General features: G+C 44.2%; 1 protein-coding gene across 1 annotated transcript in view; it reads left to right on the top strand.

Annotated features, from left to right (window-relative positions):
* Positions 1-18,229, top strand: part of LOC147451845 (kinase family with ARM repeat domain-containing protein) — a 102,336-nt gene extending 84,107 nt beyond the window's left edge. Inside the window, exon 14 of the mRNA XM_086517717.1 lies at positions 17,072-18,229. Within this exon, the coding sequence (XP_086373843.1) occupies positions 17,072-17,900 (829 nt within the window). The 3' untranslated portion in view covers positions 17,901-18,229. The remainder of the gene's footprint in view (positions 1-17,071) is intronic.
* The last annotated feature ends 629 nt before the right edge of the window (positions 18,230-18,858 follow it).

Genomic DNA, 18,858 nt, shown 5'->3' with positions numbered 1-18,858 from the left:
TATAAGTGACTTTCCGAGTGGCCCAGACTTCATTTGGCGCACACAGGCTTCCATACTCATCAGAATTCAATGCTAACTGGCCCGACTAGTCCCAGACTTGCACATCCATATCTTGCACATACTTGTCTGCCTCAAAAATCTTGTTCTTAGTCTGCAAAATGGGCGGGACTTTCTTCCCTCCTTCCACTATCTCAAATGGTGCCTTACCTGTTGACGTATGCACAGTGTTATTGTAAGCATATTCAACCAATGGAAGATGGTGTTCCCAAGTTGCCTTGTGCTCTGACACATAACATTTGAGCAGGTCCAGGACAGTAGAATTTGCCTCTTCTGACTATCCATCAGTTTGCGGATGAAAGGAAGAAGAGAACTTTAGCGTAGTGCCCATGTTCTCAAACAATGCCTTCCAGAAAAGACTCGTCATACGTGGATCCCTGTCACTGACAATTGACTGAGCCATCCCGTGATATATAAAGATATTGCTCATAAATATCTTGACCATGTGTTTTGGCTTTATCTTCTTCCTCACAGGAATGAAATGGGCCTGTTTACTGAACCTACAAATGATAGTCCAAATCCCATCATTGCCTGTTTGCGTCCTTGGAAGATCAAAGATAAAGTCCATTGCTATGCTTTCCCATGGCCTATTAGGGATCGGCAATGGCTGCAACAATCCCGGTTGCTTTTGTCTGTCAAATTTGACTTTTTGGCATACTAAGCATGATCTTATAAATGTGTCAACATCTTGACGCAAAGCTGGCCAATAGAAGAATGCCTCAACCCCTTTCACTGTCGCATCAATTCCACGATGCCCAGCATAAGGTGGAGCGTGACTTTGCATCAAAATCTTTGGCCGTAACTGTTTAGTAACGCATAATTTTCCATGCATCATGAGAAAGTCATTCTTAAGCATATAGTGCTCATGATGTTGCCCATCAACAAGCTGGTCATAGATCCTTGCAAAATCTGAATCTTCAACATATTGTGTCTTCATTTCGTCTAGTTCACAATGGTATGGAATTGATAGTGCTGAAATTTGGGGCTTTCGTGACAACGCATCAGCCACCACGTTCTTTTTCCCTTGCACATGCACAATCTGAAAATGGAACATTGACAAGATGTTTGCCCATCGCATGTGCTTGTCAGACAACTTCGTCTGTGTGAGAAAATATCGCAAGGTTTGATGATCCGTTTGGACAACAAAATCAGCCCCTAGCAGATAGTGTTTCCAACTAGTGAGAGCATGAATTACTGCAAACAATTCTTTCTCATAGACTTGCAAGTTCCTTTCAGTCTTCAAAAGAATTCTGCTCTCATATGCAACTACTCGGCCATTCTGCATTAGAACTGCACCAAGACTATGGCCACATGCATCACACTGAACCACAAAAGGTTTCGAAAGATCTGGCAAAATGATTACCGGATCTGAAGTCAGCTTCTCTTTCAAGTCTTTGAATGCTAAAATTTCCTTGGCTGTCCACTTGAAAGTAACTCCTTTTCCCTGTAGTGCATGGAGTGGAGAAGCAATCTTAGCAAAATTTCGGATGAACCTCCTGTAGTAGGAACATAAGCCTAGAAAGCTTCGAATGTCATGTACGGACTTCAAGTCTGGCCATGACCTAATTGCTTCCTCTTTAGCAAGATCCATGCGTACCCCATCCTTTGAAACAATGTGCCCAAGGAAGTGAATTTCTTGCAAAAAGAATTCACTCTTCTTCACATTAATGAGTAGCCTGTTCTTACGTAACTCATTGAAAACTGCAGTCAAGTGATCCCTATGCTCCTCTTTAGACTTGGAATAGACAATCATGTCATCAAAGAAGGTACCCACGAAGTTTCTATGTGGTCTAAAAATTCTGTCCATTATTCTATTAAACGTGGCCGGAGCATTTGTGAGATCAAATGGCATAACAAGAAACTCATAGAGACCAAATGTTGTCCTGAACGCAGTCTTATGAACATCTTCTGGCCTAATGCGTATCTGATGGTACCCACTCTTTAGGTCTATTCTTGTAAACAATGACGCTCCCTCAAGCCGATCGAGAATGTCATCTATCCTTGGTATGGGGAACCTGTTCTTGATAGTATTCTTATTCAAGGCGCGATAGTCAATGCACATGCGCCATGAACCATCCTTCGTCTGCACTAAGAGTACAGGCGAACAAAAAGGGGATGAACTGGGCTGAATCAGCCCCTTCTCTAAAAGCTTGTTAACCTGACTCATAATCTCTTTTTGCTGGGCTGCACTAACCTTGTATGGTGGTCTATTCGGTGGACTAGAACCTGGCACAAGATCTATAGTATGATCCTCAGGTCTCTCAGGAGGTAACTCCCCTAGCAAAGAGTCTGAAAAACAATCACTGAAACCACTCAAAAAAGTTGACCTGTCTTTATCTAAGGTAGACAAATTAGATACAACTTGAGGTACTTCTTTTGCAAAGATCAAGTACGCAGAAAGATGATTCTTTATTACAGATGAAATAGCAGAAGCAGAAACAACTGGAACAGACTCGCCTTTAAGCTTTACATCAAGGACATGAGTCTTTCCTCTATGTACAAGGGTAATCTTTTTGTTGTAAGTATCCACCATAGCATGCAACCTGCAACACCATGGGATACCCAGTAACACATCACAGCCCTCAAGTGGCATAATATGAAATTCTTCCGCATCCACATAGCTCTGAATGTGCAGACGAAGCTTTCCCAAAATGGGAGTAACGGGCTCTGAATGACCTGGGCATGCCAAACTTGCTTCCCCTGCCATACCCATCTCCTCTGCACGAATGCCCAACTTTGATGCAAATTCTGGTGATATGAAATTTGCACGGGCTCTTGGATCAAAGAAAACCAGCACTGTCTGGTCTCTAACTTTGCCCCAAGCTCTGCACAGCTCTGTGGCATCTGTGTTTGTCTAGTCTCCAACCAAATCTGGAACAAGGCTTGCACTTGGCTTTGGCTTCTTCCCTTTATGGTCTGACTTGTCATCCTTATCCTGTGACTTCTTCTGTGGTCATTCATTTGCAAAATGTGATTCCTGTTCACAAATGTAGCATTTCTTGGCCTCCCTAAGAGCTTTTCTTTCTTCAAAGGTTTTGCCAAAAAAAAGCCTTTTTTGTCCTTGTCCTCGTCTCGAAGAACTTAGACTGTTTCTTGGACGTATCACCTTCTTCAGTGGAGGGCTTCTTTGTGGGAGGCTCAGAAGGCTTTGCTGCAACATTGCCCTTGGCTGAAAACTGTTTGCCCTGGGACCCTTTCTTGTGGCTATTAAATCCATTGGAATCTCCTTTCGACAGATTGCTGGCCACTCTTGCATTATCTATCAACTGAAACATATTCATGACAGTAGTCTTTGTGCAGTAGTCCCTGATTTTCTTGGGCAATCCGCAACAGTACTTCTCAATCTGTTCTGACAATGGCACAGACCTGTAACAGGTGACTGGCAACAGCGCGGCCCAAACCTATTTATTGTACTCTTCCAAGTTCGCACACTGTTTAGCATTCAACTCGTGCCATTCTGTCATCACCTCCACTTCAAAAGTGTTCGTCAACCATGCAAGCGCAAAAAGCTGTTTGAATTGGACCCACGTTGTTGGGGCTTGACCCTGGTTGAACAATGCGGTCCACCATTGAAGCGCATTCCCTTTCAAGAAAGTGGCAACCTTGCGTATCTTTGAAGATTCCGTGAAGTTTCCTCCAGCATAAGCTGCATCGAACTGTTGTATGAACGTCAAAGCCTTCAATTGATCCTCAGTTCCTCTGAAAGTTTAAAACTTCACTCCCTGCCCACCTTCCTTGTAATCCTTAGGCTGACTCAAAGGAGTCACATTATCATAAACAGGTGCCTGTAACAGTGGTGCTCCATGATTGTTCATTCCAGCACTCGCATCAACTGTTTTACCTGTCATATTTGCATTTTGTACGTATGGCTGCGAAAAACCAGCCATACCAAATTGTGTTCCAGGCACTCGAAACTGGCCATAGGCACCCTGAAAACGTGGTTGGACACCCATGTTCGCGTACATAGGGTTACCCATGCTTGTTTGCATTGTCCGGAACACATTCCCTGGCATATAACCTGTGGAAGGTCCAGCCATAGCTTGAAACACTGAACCACCTCCAAAATAACCAGGATAAGTATTAGGTAATGGAAGGGTCTGACGCATAGCGTGTTCATTACTCCCTTGACCATTCACAAACGGTTCCTGTCCAGATAAAGCAAGTTGCTTTGGATCATTGGACACCGCTAGTTGCTCAACCACATGGGCTTTCCCTCGAGCATCATGAGTCCTCTGCGCATTGGAAATCTCCTTTTCCTGCAACGGCTCAGTCATGCCCTGTGTAGGAGGTTGAAAACCCTGTGTCGGAGCCTGTAAGAACTCCTGCATCCTTGGGTTGTTAGCCAACTGCTGAAACATGTCCATGCAGCAACGCAATTGAGTTCTAAACAACCTGTCCTCTTCTTGAAGAGTTGAAGGAACTTTCTCCGTGCCATGTGAGGAAGATCCCTCTTCAGGTACTTGGTCTCTCTTCTCTGCCATAACGACAAGCTCTGTGTTTTTTTCACCCACAACAATCCACACTGCACTTTTTGAAGAAAAAGTGACTATCCCGTCGATGGAACCATATAACCGGCCTGTACAACGTAGAGGGCGATACTATTTCAATTACCTGTTAACTTTACACAGAGCACTGAGAAGGAAATATAACACAATTGCGTTGAGCGACTAGAATGTCACTGCGCACACGAGACCGACACCCTGTAGGCCCCAAAGACTGGCGCCCCTTTCGGTTAGCTGAGGTGAATCAACCAATTCAGACTCTTCCATCCATTTGGTATCCAACGATGGATAGTTCTTGAACTTCACCAAATAGCGTCTTGCAACCTTTCCTCTAACCTTTCTTTCTTTATGTGCCAGTCTTTGGGGCCTACAGGGTGTCGGTCTCGTGTGCGCAGTGACATTCTAGTCGCTGGACGCAACTGTGTTCTCTTCCCTTCTCAGTGCTCTGTATAAAGTTAACAGGTAATTGAAATAGTACCGCCCTCTACGTTGTACAGGCCGATTATATTCTCCCTACCATTTGCCGGCACAGAGACATGGACAAAAGTTTCAGTGATGGATTTTGATCTTCGCCAAACCTTGTAGGCTATCCAGACTTGGGCAGGCTGCATTCCATCATGCATTGCTACAGACAGAGTGGCATAGAGCATGGGAGCTATACAGTGCTACACATAGAGGACTACTAAGTAGTAGGCAGGGTCCCATGCTCTCCTTCTCCCTACCTTTTACTGCCCGGTGTCACAAACTGTTGATGTGTCAAGTCACTGAAGAACGGAGTCAACCTTCAGATCCCGGTCGAGGGGCCTAAACCCTAAGTGAAGAAGCAGAAGCAGTAGAAGAAGGTTTACCAACTTGCAAAGTCTTACCGAGTGGCTTATTTTTTTAAGGATAATTCCCACCAACTTATGGGACCCCGTCCAATGGGGCCTAAGTGACCTAAAGAGATTAAATAAAGCGGAGCCCCCCCCCAACACACACACACACACACACACACACACACACACACACACACACACACACACACACACACTCAACTAGTGTGGAAAACCGATGACATGGCAGCTGTACGAATAGCCCGCATTTTACGTTGGCATGTTGACATGGCATTTGTACAGACACCCGAATTTCAGGCTGACAAGTGCTGACGTGGTAGTGTATGGATTTCCACGTTTTGCGCTGACATGTGCTGACGTGGTAGTGTATGGATGACAGCTTTTTGCAAGATTCTTTTTGGACCAAATGATTTTGAGTTTGAAGCTTTTCATGTAACGGCTTTTCAAGGCCAAGGGCCTTTAAATATGTGTAGAGGACTGATTCTCTGGCATGCTCAATACGAAGGTGCAGAGAGGGTGGAGTATCGGCATTGTATTGAGTTTAAGGAACATTGTCTGTCGAGGATTGTTTCAACTAGTCAAGAGCTTATGGACCATGCTGCGGCCTGCTACAACCTCATGGAAGATATCTAACCCTAATTTTGGTGCAGGTTTCTGGACGGAAAGTTGATTGTCTTTTCGAGCTCGACTGATGTCGAGATTGCTTTTTTTCAAGTTTCAACTTTGTTTGAGAATTTGTTTTGTGATCCTATTTGGAATTTGTTTGAAATGGATGGTATTTGTTTTGAACCTGTCTTTGTGCCGATTTGAATTGTTTGACTGGTTTCAATGATTGGTGATTTTTACTTTTGGGTGGAGTACTGAGAAATGCTGTTTTGTTATTGTTTGAACCTCGGAACGACGCAGACGGGATGTCTTGGGAGCGTTTCATTGTATGCTTGAAAACCTCGGAACGACGCAGATAGGATGTCTGCGGAGTGTTTCGTTGTAGGCTGGAAAACCCTTTGAACAACGCAGACGAGATGTCTGGAGAGCGTTTGGTTGTATGCTTGAACCTCCAAGCGACGCAGGCTGCGGTCTGGGGAGCGTTTGGTTGTACCAATCCTCTAAACTCATGGCCCGTAGCTTTTTATTTGTTGGGGGGGGGGAGAGAGTGACAAGGTAGTCGTTGAGTAGCTGTACGGACAACCCACATTTTACGTTGACATGGCTCGAATTTCATGTTGACAGGTGCTGACGTGGCAGTGTACGAATTTCTGCGTTCTGCGTTGACATGTGCTAACGTGGCAGTGTACGGAATTCCCGTGTTCTGTGATGGCAGCTTTTTGGCAAGATGCTTTCTGGACTAGATGCTTTTGAGTTTGTAATTGCTTTTCAAGGCCAAGGGCCTTGAAATATCTGTAGAGGGCTCATTCTCTGGCACGCTTCAATACGGTGCAGAGAGTGCAGTACCGGCATTGTACTGAGTTCAAGCAATATAAAGAAATACCGAAAGGGGCGCCAAGGTTTGGGCCCAATGCTCTCTTGGGGTGGAATTCGGCCACTCCCCATCTCGTGTCGTCTATCTCTTTCAGTTCAATTGTTATTTGAACTTTGAAGTGCTTAAAGTTGTTCAGTTGGCACGTGGTGCCCGTCTCGTGATACAGGGAGACATGGACAAAAGTTTGAGTGATGGATTTTGTTGTTCACAACACCTTGCAGGCTATCCAGACTTGTGCATGTTGCATTCTATCATGCATTGCTACAGACAGAGTGGCAAACATCATAGGAGCTATACAATAGCTACACACAGAGGACTGTTATATTTTACCAATGGTTCTATCTGTGGACCATACCATTCGATCCCTCACACCATGCGAGTATAGTCGAAGTCGGAAGCAGTCTCCACAATGGGATGCTCTTTTGACTACTTTGGTTCTTGGTTCACAGCTGCTCGCTCCTTTGCCACAGGATAGCTTCCACGACCACTCTAACTGACTTGGACACTCCAAGTCGAGAATCCACCGCAACAGCACAAATAACCACTTCAAAACAGCTCACAGTTTACAATTGATTCGACACTGGCCCGACGGAGTTCCGTGCCTAGAGATATTGGTCCCAAAGTCTGGCGCCCCTTTCGGTATTTCTTTTTATATTAATCTGTGTTCAAAGTACAAGAATGCGGGTAGGCGTTCACACTCAGACTCTGCATCCAGATGCTCTCAGTTGCGAGAGGCCTGCTCACATATTTAAAGGTACAAGGGATGCCAAAAGCAAAGCCCAAAAGCTGAAAATAGAAAGCTCAAAAGCTTTGTAAAATAAAGCAAAGGATCTCTCTCTCTCTCTCTCTCTCTCTCTCTCTCTCTCTCTCTCTCTCTCTCTCTCTCTCTCTCTCAATAAAATAAAGCAAAGAGGCTTTCTCTCTCTCCCAATTGCGGGGAAAAAGCAATGCCCAAAACTGCAGCTAAACTGGCTTTCGGAAAATCCGCCGCAAATCACGGAGGCGTCCGTACACTTGCCACGTGTCAGCCCTGCCACGTCAGCAATTTAGGGTTTCTGATTTTCTGCAGTTAGGTTAGGGTTTCAGAAAATTAGGGTTTTTGATTTTTTGCAGTTAGGGTTAGGATTTCAGCAAATTAGGCTTTCCTGCAGAGCGGGCAGCCACGTCATCACTTTGTGACAACCACTACCACATGATGAGGATGCGCTTCCATTGGCTCTTGTTCCACGGATTTGGCGAGGGATCAAGAAAGCTCGGCATTGATCAACAATCTTGTAGCGGTTGACACGATTGATGTATGCCTTTTAGGTTCTAGACTCATCCTTGGTTTACACATGGATTTACCCAAAAGCTGAAAATAGAAAGCTCAAAAGCTTTGTAAAATAAAGCAGAGGATCTCTCTCTCTCTCTTAGTAAAATAAAGCAAAGAGGCTTTCTCTCTCTCCCAATCGCATGGAAAAAGCAATGCCCAAGAAGCTATGCCCAAAACTGCCGCTAAACTGCCTTCCGGAAAATCCGCCGCAAATCATGGAGGCGTACGTACAGCTGCCACGTGTCTGCCCTGCCACGTCAGCAATTTAGGGTTTCTGATTTTCTGTAGTTAGGGTTAGGGTTTCAGCAAATTAGGGTTTTTGATTTTTTGCAGTTAGGGTTTGGATTTGCAAATTAGGGTTTCTTGCAGAGCGAGCAACCACGTCATCACTTTGTGACATACCCCCCTCTTGAAAGCATTGTAATCGCCCTTGATTACGCCTGCAAAATAGACAGAGGCCATAAACTGTCTTAGCAGACACTGACTGTTAGTACCGACGCACTAGGAACACACATCTAGCACATGTACCAATCGACATGCACATCACACGACATCAGAGGATATCACAGGACATCACATGACATTCAACATTCATTCGGATCTTACACCATGATTTAGATTGACTAACCCCTATTGCAACCATGTCTATTCGAGATCATTTAGACCGAAATGATGCAGTCATTTCGTCTTTCAGTTCCTGCACTCAAAAACAAGTCAAGAACCAATCAGTTTCATATTCCGGAATGCCATTTCATAAAGTCATCCAGCAGAATACTGTCAGCTCTCAATATCCGTGAAGCTCAAAGAGACATCAGTGACTCTAGTATTCAAAAAAAAATCGAGGCATCTCTTGACAAAGGAGCGGAGTAACTCCCCTCTTGTGCAAACCCATTGCACCAGATCTCCGGCCAAGCTGAATTCTGGGTTTCATTTGGAGTAGACTATGCTAAACCAAAAGCTTCAAGGTAAAGATTCACATTCCGAGGAATATCTGCTAGGTCTTCCTCCTCCATTCTCTTCGCATCCAATGCGAAGTAGGTCTTGAATTTAACCAAGAACCGTCGGTTGGCTTTACCTTCTTTCTTTCTTTCTGTGCCACTTTCTATTCTGGAACGAGTATCTGCTCGTTTTCGTCCAATTCGGGTTGCACATCTGGCTTCCCATCATTGGGCACATCGCCTTCAAAAGGCTCCAAGAGACTCACATGAAAAACATTGTGAATCTTCTAAGTATTTTGGTAGCTTCAGTCCAAAGGAGACATCTTTTATCTTTTCGAAAAATCTGGAAAGGTCCACACTATCTCATGCTAAGCTTTCAAAGAAGCCGCTCCTTTCCCTTTTTTCTTTCTCGAGCGTGCCTTCCCATAAAGTAATAGCACCAAATCATTCTCCTTCAATGTCAAATCGCGGCGATGGCGATTTGCTGTATTTCTGTCTTTCCTGAAATTTCTGCAAAGCCTTTCGGACCAAGTCCCTCGTGAATTGGTCGGCTTCAAAGGAAAATCTTATCTTTCGCGCTAAGGAAGGGTAGAACTTTCGTAGCAAATTCCAAAATCTCAAATGGCATCTTCCCCATCAAAGAGTCAAACGTGTTCCACTGAATTAGCAATTTTTGATTGCCCGTCAGTCTGCGGGTGGAACGATGACGAGAACTGCAACCGCGTGCCTATGTTCTCGCAAATAGCCGTCCAAAACAAACTCGTGAACCTGGGGTCCTTGTCGGAGACAATCGTCTCAGGCATGGCATGTAATCTGAAATCCATTGCAATACTTTCCCAGGGGTGGGTGGGTATGGGTAAAGGATGTAACAATCCCTGTGCTTTATGCCTGTCAAACTTGACCTTCTAGCATACCAAGCAACTGCGCACAAACTCTTTTACATCCTTCTAGAGTCTCGGCCAAAAGAAGTATCTCTCTACCTCTTTCAAGGTGGTAGCAATGCTGCGGTGACGTGTTTAAGGCAGACAATGGCATTCGGTCATAACCTTTTCCCTCAATGGTTGTGTAACGCACAACATGGTTTTCCTCATCTAGTAGCCATCCCGAATGGAATAGTCCGCTACTATCTCCCCTTTCTGTATACAATTGAATACATCTGCAAAATCTGTTCTGTGGCGTAATGACCGACCATATCCTCGAAGTTCCTATGATGTATCGCGGAAAGAGCCAGAACCAACGGTTTTCGGGACAAAGTATTTGCCACCAATTTGTTCTCTCCCTGCACATGGACAATACGGAAGTAAACTGTGACAAGATGTTTGCCCACCGCATCTGATTTTTCTGATAGCTGCTTCCGTGACAAGAAGTAGCGTAAACTCCCATCATTGGTGAAAACCGTACAATCGGCTCCGAGTAGGTAATGTCGCTACGAATAAGAGCATGGATAGCCGCCAAAAGCTCTTTCTCACAAATCTATGCTGTCAATTCCGGCCTTGACAACAATCGGCTCTCGTAGGCAATGACATTGGCCTTCTTGCATTAAGACCGCATCTAGACTACGACCACAAGTATCACAATACACTTCAAACGACTTCTGCAAGTCCGACAAAGTCAAAACTGGTCCCATAGTCAATTTCTCTTTCAAAGTCTGAAAGGCAGTCACTTCTGTGGGTCCCCACGAGAAAGAGACTCCTTTCTGTGTCAAGATATGCCAAGGGGAAGCAATCTCTGCAAACTTTCGAATAAACCGCCTATAGTACGAACAAAATCCCAAGAAGCTTCCAACTTCATGGACATTCTTTAAATCGGGCCAATCACGGATAGTCTCTATCTTGGCCGGATCGATCTGCACTCTTGTTGTGCTGACACAATGTGTCGCAAAAAGTGTCTCTGGTAGGAGAAATTCACTTTTCTTTGCATTAATCACTAACTTGTGATCTCGTAATGCCTGAAAACCTTGAAGCAGATATACTCTATGTTTTGCCTCATCCTTGGAGAAAACAATGATATCGTCAAAGAAAGTGCCAACAAATAGCCTGTACTCTCGAAAAATACTGTCCATCATCCGGTTAAATGTTGCAAGAGCATTGGTTAAGCCAAAAGGCATCACCAAAAACTCAAACAACCCAAAAGTCGTCTGAAAGCTTGTCTTGTAGACATCTCCCGACGCGATTCTGATCTGATGATATCCACCCTTCAAATCAATCCTGCTAAAACACGAGGATCCCTGTAATCTGTCTAGTGTATCATCGATCCTCGGAATCGGAAATCTGTTCTTGATGGTGATTTTGTTGAGAGCTCTATAATCGATGCACATTCTCCAAGATCCGTCTTTCTTCAAAACCAACAACATTGGAGAGCAATACGGTGAAGTACTAGGTTGGACAAGACCCTTTTCCAAGAGGTCTTTCACTTGGTTCATAATAATCTCTTCATTCTGGGCTCGGCTCACACAGTAAGGTCGCCAGTTCGGTGGTGTGCTTCTTGGTATCAAATCAATAGTATGATCTTCAAGACGAGCGGGTGGTAACTCGCCTGACAGGCCCTTTGAAAAGCAATTGGCATGAGTGTGGAGAAAATCTTGGCGTTCTTTTGTTCAGGTCAAAACATATTCGACCTTCATTCATCATTCAGTTATCTCCCAAAAAGTGAGTAAAGAAACTGAAGTTCATCGAGTACAATCTTTGAGCCCTTCATTTGTAAAAGTCGCATTCTCGGCTCGGTAGTCAACCACAGCATTGTTCTTGTGGTACCAAGGGATTTTGAGTAGAACGTCACAACCTTCCAAGGCAATTACGTAAAACTCCGCGTGCCCTAAACACCCCCGTCATTGCAAACGAAGTTTGCCAATGACAGGTGTAATGGCTACGTCCCTGCCGGCTGCCGCTAGAACTGCCTCCGCAAGTGGTCCCATCCGGTCGGGAGTGATCTCGAGCCACGCCACCAATTCAGGTGAAATGAAGTTGGCCTTGGCTCCTCCATCAAAGAAGATCAGGACCTCTTGGTCTTTCACTTTGCCCCAAGCTCGACAAAGTTCTGTACTCTCGTCCATCGTGCTGGAATCGGTACCCACGCAATCTGGAACCAGTCCTGTTTTCATCTTGCCTTTTCTTCCACGTTCCTCAGCTCCTCTCGAACTCTTAGGCCTTTCGTCCTCCTTGTCATTCTGTTCTTTGTGTTCCTTTTTAGGGCACTTTGCGGAGATATGTCCAGTTTCCGTGCATCCAAAGCACTTCCCTTCCCTGATGAAGCAAGCCCGCTCCCGAGGAGTAAGCTTGGGTCGTGCCTCCTTCTTTTTTGGGTTGCTCTTTCTCTTTCTACTTTCATTTGTTGAAGTTTGTTCGGCTCTGTGTGTCATGACCTCATCGGTGGGGTAGGTCAGACTGCCAGAGTGAATGGCAAAACCCCGTTTTGCATGACTCATCAACTCCTGAATAGAAGCTGACTTTTGTTCCAAGCAGTGATCTTGGATCTCTGTAGGTAGACCCAAGGTAAACCGCTCAATCTGTTCTCTGAACGAGATCTTCTTGAATGAAGAGGCGGGTAGAAAAGAGCTCCAGAATCTCTCGCAATAAGCATCCACTGTATCTTTCTTGGTCATCCGAAGATGGTTCCAAGTAGCTCGTATATCGCGTTCATACTCTCGAGTCAGCCAAGAAGAAATAAAAAGCTTCTTAAATTAGAGCCATTTAACTGGCGCAGTCTTGTTTAAAAGAAGCATGGACCACCAAGTTCGAGCATTCCCCTTAAAGTAAGAGGCAGCTCTTTGAATCTTAGAGTGCTCTGAGTAGTGTCCTCTCGCGAAAGCGATGTCAAACTGCTGTATAAAAGACAGCCTTCGAAGCATCTCTATATCCCGAAAACGTGTCAAATTTAATTGACTGTGTCCACCTTCGTTAAACTCTCGGACTTTCTTGCTATTATCTTCCAGAAAGTCATATTGGTTGGCTTTATAAAAATTCTTCTTTGCATAAAAGTTGCTGTGGTCAGAGTTTGAACTGTCTGTAGACGAGTCCTCTGTGGAATTGTCTTTCACTGGGCGAGATTTAGACTTGTTTGCCTTTTTCTTGCCCTTTCTGAAGCGTTGTTTCTTGCTTCGCTTTTTGCCTTTGCGGTCTTCTTCGCTTGAGTTAGATGAGCTAGAAGAACTGTCAGAAGAAGAAGAAGAAGAAGAAGAATTGAATACTTCTTCAAATCGAACACGCTTCTTCTGTTTCTTTGCCTTTTCAAATGTTGACTGACGACCCAAATAGCCGGGAAGTCGGTGCCTTTCTTCTGCTTTTTAGCTTTGTTTTGCGCGTCAAAAAGCTGAGCAATCCGTGCATCAACCACCTCTTCTAATTCCTTCTCTTAATATTTCTTGTGAGCAAAAGGTTTCTTGAGAGCGGGTTTGGGGGGTGGTGGTGTGGTTTTCTGCCATTGCGCATGCACTTCCTGAAAAGAAGTCTCGCTCATATATTTTGCAAATGTTGGGTCCTTCGCAAAATTGAGCATCATCTTTGTTGCATCGCCAATCAATTGACGACGCTCCATCTCTTGACGCTCCGCTTGAGTAGGCCGAGGCGAGCCATACTCCTTGCCAGAATCTTCGTTGTGATCCCTTGCCGCATCTCCGGATGCAGAGGGAGTCGATTGATCTTTGCCTGAAGCCATAGGTGCCTTGGAAAAAAAAATTAGGGATCGGATTTCCTGTAGAAGAGAAATTGGCCGTGCTCTGATACCACTGTAACAGACTTGGACACTCCAAGTCGAGAATCTACCGCGACAGCACAAATAACCACTTCAATACAGTTCACAGTTCACAATCGATTCGACGCTGGCCTGGCGGGGTTCCTTGCCTAGAGATATTGCCCCCAAAGTCTGGCACCCCTTTCGGTATTTGTTTTTATATTAATCTATGTTCAAAGTACAAGAATGCGGGCAGGCGCTCACACTCAGACTCTGCGTCCAGATGCTCTGAGTTGTGAGAGGCCTGCTCACATATTTAAAGGTACAAGGGACGCCAAAAGCAGAGCCCAAAAGCTGAAAATAGAAAGCTCAAAAGCTTTGTAAAATAAAGCAGACTCTCTCTCTCTCTCTCTCTCTCTCTCTCTCTCTCTCTCTCTCTCTCTCTCTCAATAAAATAAAGCAAAGAGGCTTTCTCTCTCTCCCAATTGCGGGGAAAAAGCAATGCCCAAAACTGCAGCTAAACTGGCTTTCGGAAAATCTGCCGCAAATCACGGAGGTGTCCGTACAGTTGCCACGTGTCAACCTCGCCACGTCAGCAATTTAGGGTTTCTGATTTTCTGCAGTTAGGTTAGGGTTTCAGCAAATTAGGGTTTTTGATTTTTTGCAGTTAGGGTTAGGATTTCAGCAAATTAGGGTTTCCTGCAGAGCGGGCAGCCACGTCATCACTTTGTGACAACCACTACCACATGATGAGGATGCGCTTCCATTGGCTCTTGTTCCACGGCTTTGGCGAGGGATCAAGAAAGCTCGACATTGATCAACAATCTTGTAGCGGTTGACACGATTGATGTATGCCTTTTAGGTTCTAGACTCATCCTTGGTTTACACATGGATTTACATATTGTCACTTGAAATGTCAGGGGCTTGCATCACACTAGCATTAGTGGTCCCATACAGAATTTGCTTCATAGAGATTTGCGTTCTCATGTAGACTGAGATGTGGATATACTCCTTGTGCAGGAGCACAAGTTATGTATAGGTGGTTATTGTAGATGTGTTACCGGGGGATTCTCATACATTCTGGGAAAGTGCGATTCGACAACAGTATTCTAGCAATGGTGTATGCATTTCTGTGGGACATACTTGGCGCCATTGTGTACATGATCATGGTACTTTAGTACATGGTAGAGCGACGTGGATTACTCTAGAGATTGATGATACCTTGGTTGGGTGTAATGTGCATCTATGCCCCCACTTCAATATCTCTTTTCTTTGCAGTGCTCTGTGTAAAGTTAACAGGTAATTGAGGTAGTACCGCCCTCTACGGTGTACAGGCCGGTTATAAGTAGTCTCTCTCAACTATGCAAGAGCTTATGGACCATGCCGCGGTCGGCTACAAACTATTGAAGGGAAAGCTGGAGTTTACCACAGAAGAATCTCTGGCCAATACCTAGAACTCTCGGCAACAACGAACAAATTCCCGAGAGTCTCGTGAAAGTCAAATGCAAAGGCCTTGTTTGACGCCTCAACAACAAGACACCTTATCACAAGAAGGCCGATGCTTTGGATGCTTTCAAACAGGGCATCACCATTCTGGTTGTCCCTATGGCACTGATAGACCAGGGAAACCGACGGTCGACAGAACCCAAGGGTCACCTCCAGCTAAGAGAGCTAGAATCCACTATTGGACTAGTCTCTGATATCTATGGCATACACCTTGAAAGTACAAATGAGTTGTGCCGAGCTTATGGCAAAGTCAACAGCTTGAAAGCCCTTATTTTCTTTGACCCCGGAGCTACAGAGAACTTCATGAAGGGGAAAAAAGCCTAGGGAGGATGGTAATGTAGGTTAGCCATGGCGAGATTGTGTGTGGCAGAAAACGAGAGGGATAATGAGAATGAGAGAGAGAGAGAGAGAGAGAGAGAGAGAGAGAGAGAGAGAGAGAGAGAGAGAGAGAGCAGCACGACACAATAATAGAACTCGCTATTATTGTATTTGTGGAAAAGCTTTACATATATAAGACTATCTTGCCATGCTAACTCCATGCAATCTCCACATATAGACTGAGACGTAACTGCATGCCCTATGGCATGTTTCCACGGGCTAATGACAACACTGACCTCGGTTGGAAAACCCAACAAAATCACCCCGTCAAGCCCAAACCACTGACAATGGACTCGATACAGACCATGGTAGAGTTCAATCACTTGAAACTAGAGTGGAAGCCCCCCCCTTGACAACAACATAGGTGTGTGTCACTTCCCTCAGACAACTATCAGAGTGAGACAACAAGAACTTGACCAAACAAAAAAATGGGAGGTCTTACCGCTTTGCTTTCGTGGCAGTGTTTATAACCAACCCGTACAAGATTTTTTTGGCATGACAATAACTTAAGCTAAAACAAGGCCTTAGAAGATAATTGACATTGGACAGACAAAACAAAGCTATGATACTGAATATGTAAAAATAGGTTTGAAATTTATGTCGATATATCAGGTCTGATACTACTTTGACCACTTCGAGCAAGAAGCAAAATCTATTCTCCAGGGAGCGTCCATATTTGTCTCTCCTACCATTAAGGCTATTTTTCATGCACTGATCAAATAGGTAGCCATAAAGTTTGACTGCATTGAGCTTGACTTCAAAAATGTTTGTGCGTAATGTCGACTTCACAAACCAAATCTTGCATCTCCGTCATTGCGACCAAAGTTCTCGTATAAGATACAACCGGTTTCAACAGGTTTCTCTTCCATTTGATATTGAGAATGGGTCTTCGAACCACATACCACACACTTGTCAAGCCATAAAATTTGAACGACCTTCACCCATAGACTATAGTTCACTAAAGCCTTTAGAAAGCACACACACACACAAAGAGAGAGAGAGAGAGAGAGAGAGAGAGAGAGAGAGAGAGAGAGAGAGAGAGAGAGAGAGAGAGAGAGAGAGAGAGAGAGAGAGAGATTCTGTTAAGTATATAATAATTGGGTAGTTGCTATAAGAGTTTTTCCTTTTCAAATATTGCTTCTCATGATCAAATGGTGATACAGCAATGTGCTGCACACTTTTTCAAACTTGTATGGAGTATGAAAAGGGCTCCAGTGTTTTTTCGACCAACCTTTATCACTCTGGGCCTGTAGTTGCACAAGGTCCTGCAAAACTTCTTGCTTCTGGTGCTGATTAATTTTGAAGCTTGTCAGAGAGTCATTGTTCAAGCTCATTTTTCTAAGCTTCCAAAGCTTCTAGAGAATCTTTACTTAATAATTCTCTGTGCGCAATTTCAGGAAGATTGAAGAAAAGCGTGGTGTCACTCTTAATGAAGCTGATGGACCAACGTCATATGCTGCAACTGCTCAGGGTGGTGTAGATGGCTTCAAGATCACTGAAAACGGGTATGGGTCTTCTACAGCAAAGGCAGGCAATGCATGGGGGGTGGATGATTGGGCTTCTGTTGGCAAGGTGGGTAGTGCCTCAGTCATCGCATCGAAGGCTTCATCAATGGAAAATCTGCAGGTGCTCTCCAAACCTGTATCTAGTGCTCAAAGCACAAAGGCTGCTGCTACAGAGAATACTTCTGGAAGAGTGAAGGCAGATACATTATTTTCTAGTTTTGAATGGCCTCCACCTGTTACTTCAGTTTCACAGGCAATGTCTTCTGTGTTTCCCATGACCTCTACGTCTATTCTGAGTAATCAGTTTACAGGCTCACGCTCGAATGGGCAACAGAGTAATGTGGGAACAATGCCAACACCTGAGGAATTTGATCCCTTTGTTGATTGGCCGCCTCCGAAAAGTAGCAGTGTGGTTGGTGCAGGTAATGTACTTGCAGGACCAAAGTCGTCCTCCTTAAACGAGTTTTCTTCAACCAGCTCATTGTTTCCAAACATTGGGGATAAGCGAAGCGGCATTAACAGTCAGAACAATGAGGTCAACATTGGTGCACTGTTAGCACCATCTGCGTCTGCTCAACCGGAGTCGCGACCTCGTAAACTTGCTCCTCCACCTGCAGGTTTGGGAAAAGGCAAGGGGAGGAATCCCATACGACCCATTCGCTCCCCTCAATCGAGCAGCAACGCACCTTCGAGCCAGCCTCCCTTGATGGACTTGCTGTAAGAGTTCTGGGTGGAGTTGTGTCTTGTAAAGTATACTTTGTGAAAGACTTGAGGACGGTACAAGGTCATACAGCGGTGAAGTTTCCTGTTCGTAGTTCGTCCATAAAGTGCCTGCACGAAAGCAAAGCTTTTAGAGACAGCTGGAAGGGTAGCATCGAATTTTCTGAACTTCCTATTCTTTTAAGAAAATTGATGGTTCTTGTAGAGTGTTATATAGCCTTTTCCCCAAGTGTTTGTACCTATAGACCACTGTCCTCACTTCAAAGGATGTACTGAGCTTTTTATGTAAAGCAGACACTGAATTTCAAGGTCACTCAGTGTTCATGAGCTTACGCGTTGGGAAGTTTTTTTCGCATTTGTAAGTCTGAATCTTTTCTACGTTTCTTGAAATTGTTACTATGGTTTACCATTTGGTGTGAGAAGCCTATATACAAACATTAGTGGTATTGTTCACCTCAATGTGTTCGAATCATATTCGTGTGAGAAGCCTACATATTCTGGTTTCGCCCAACTTGGCTTGATGACATTGCAATTAAGAATCCTAAGTTGAGTGACAGCCCTAAGTATTTCAGTAATCCTCAATTTGTAATGGCCTTGGCCTAAAAAGTCATTTTTTGATAGAACTCAAGTTTTTCAGCTATGACTGTTATAGATGTTAATATTGTGGCCATAGTTGCTAACATATACTCGTATGGTTAGTTGTATGAAAAATTTAAGCTTATAAGGTTGATGCCGCGATTAATGATAATGAAATTTGTAGTAATTCCAAGTAAGATATGAACATTTCTATATTTTTAGGGTGCTATGAGTGCTTACCATGTATAATTATTTGTGTTTTTTCAAAAGTGAAATTAGGGTCATGTATGTTTCGTGTTCTAGGGTTGAAACATAATCCAACCATACTTCCATACCCGTGTGTGTCTATTGTATGGAAACATATGGAAAAAACTATGATTGTG

Source organism: Adiantum capillus-veneris, chromosome 8 (assembly GCF_014529385.1).
Source record: "Adiantum capillus-veneris isolate H3 chromosome 8, ASM1452938v2, whole genome shotgun sequence".
Lineage (NCBI taxonomy): Eukaryota > Viridiplantae > Streptophyta > Polypodiopsida > Polypodiales > Pteridaceae > Adiantum > Adiantum capillus-veneris.
The sequence above is the reverse complement of the archived record's forward strand: the minus strand, read 5'-3'. Positions and strand labels throughout refer to the sequence as shown.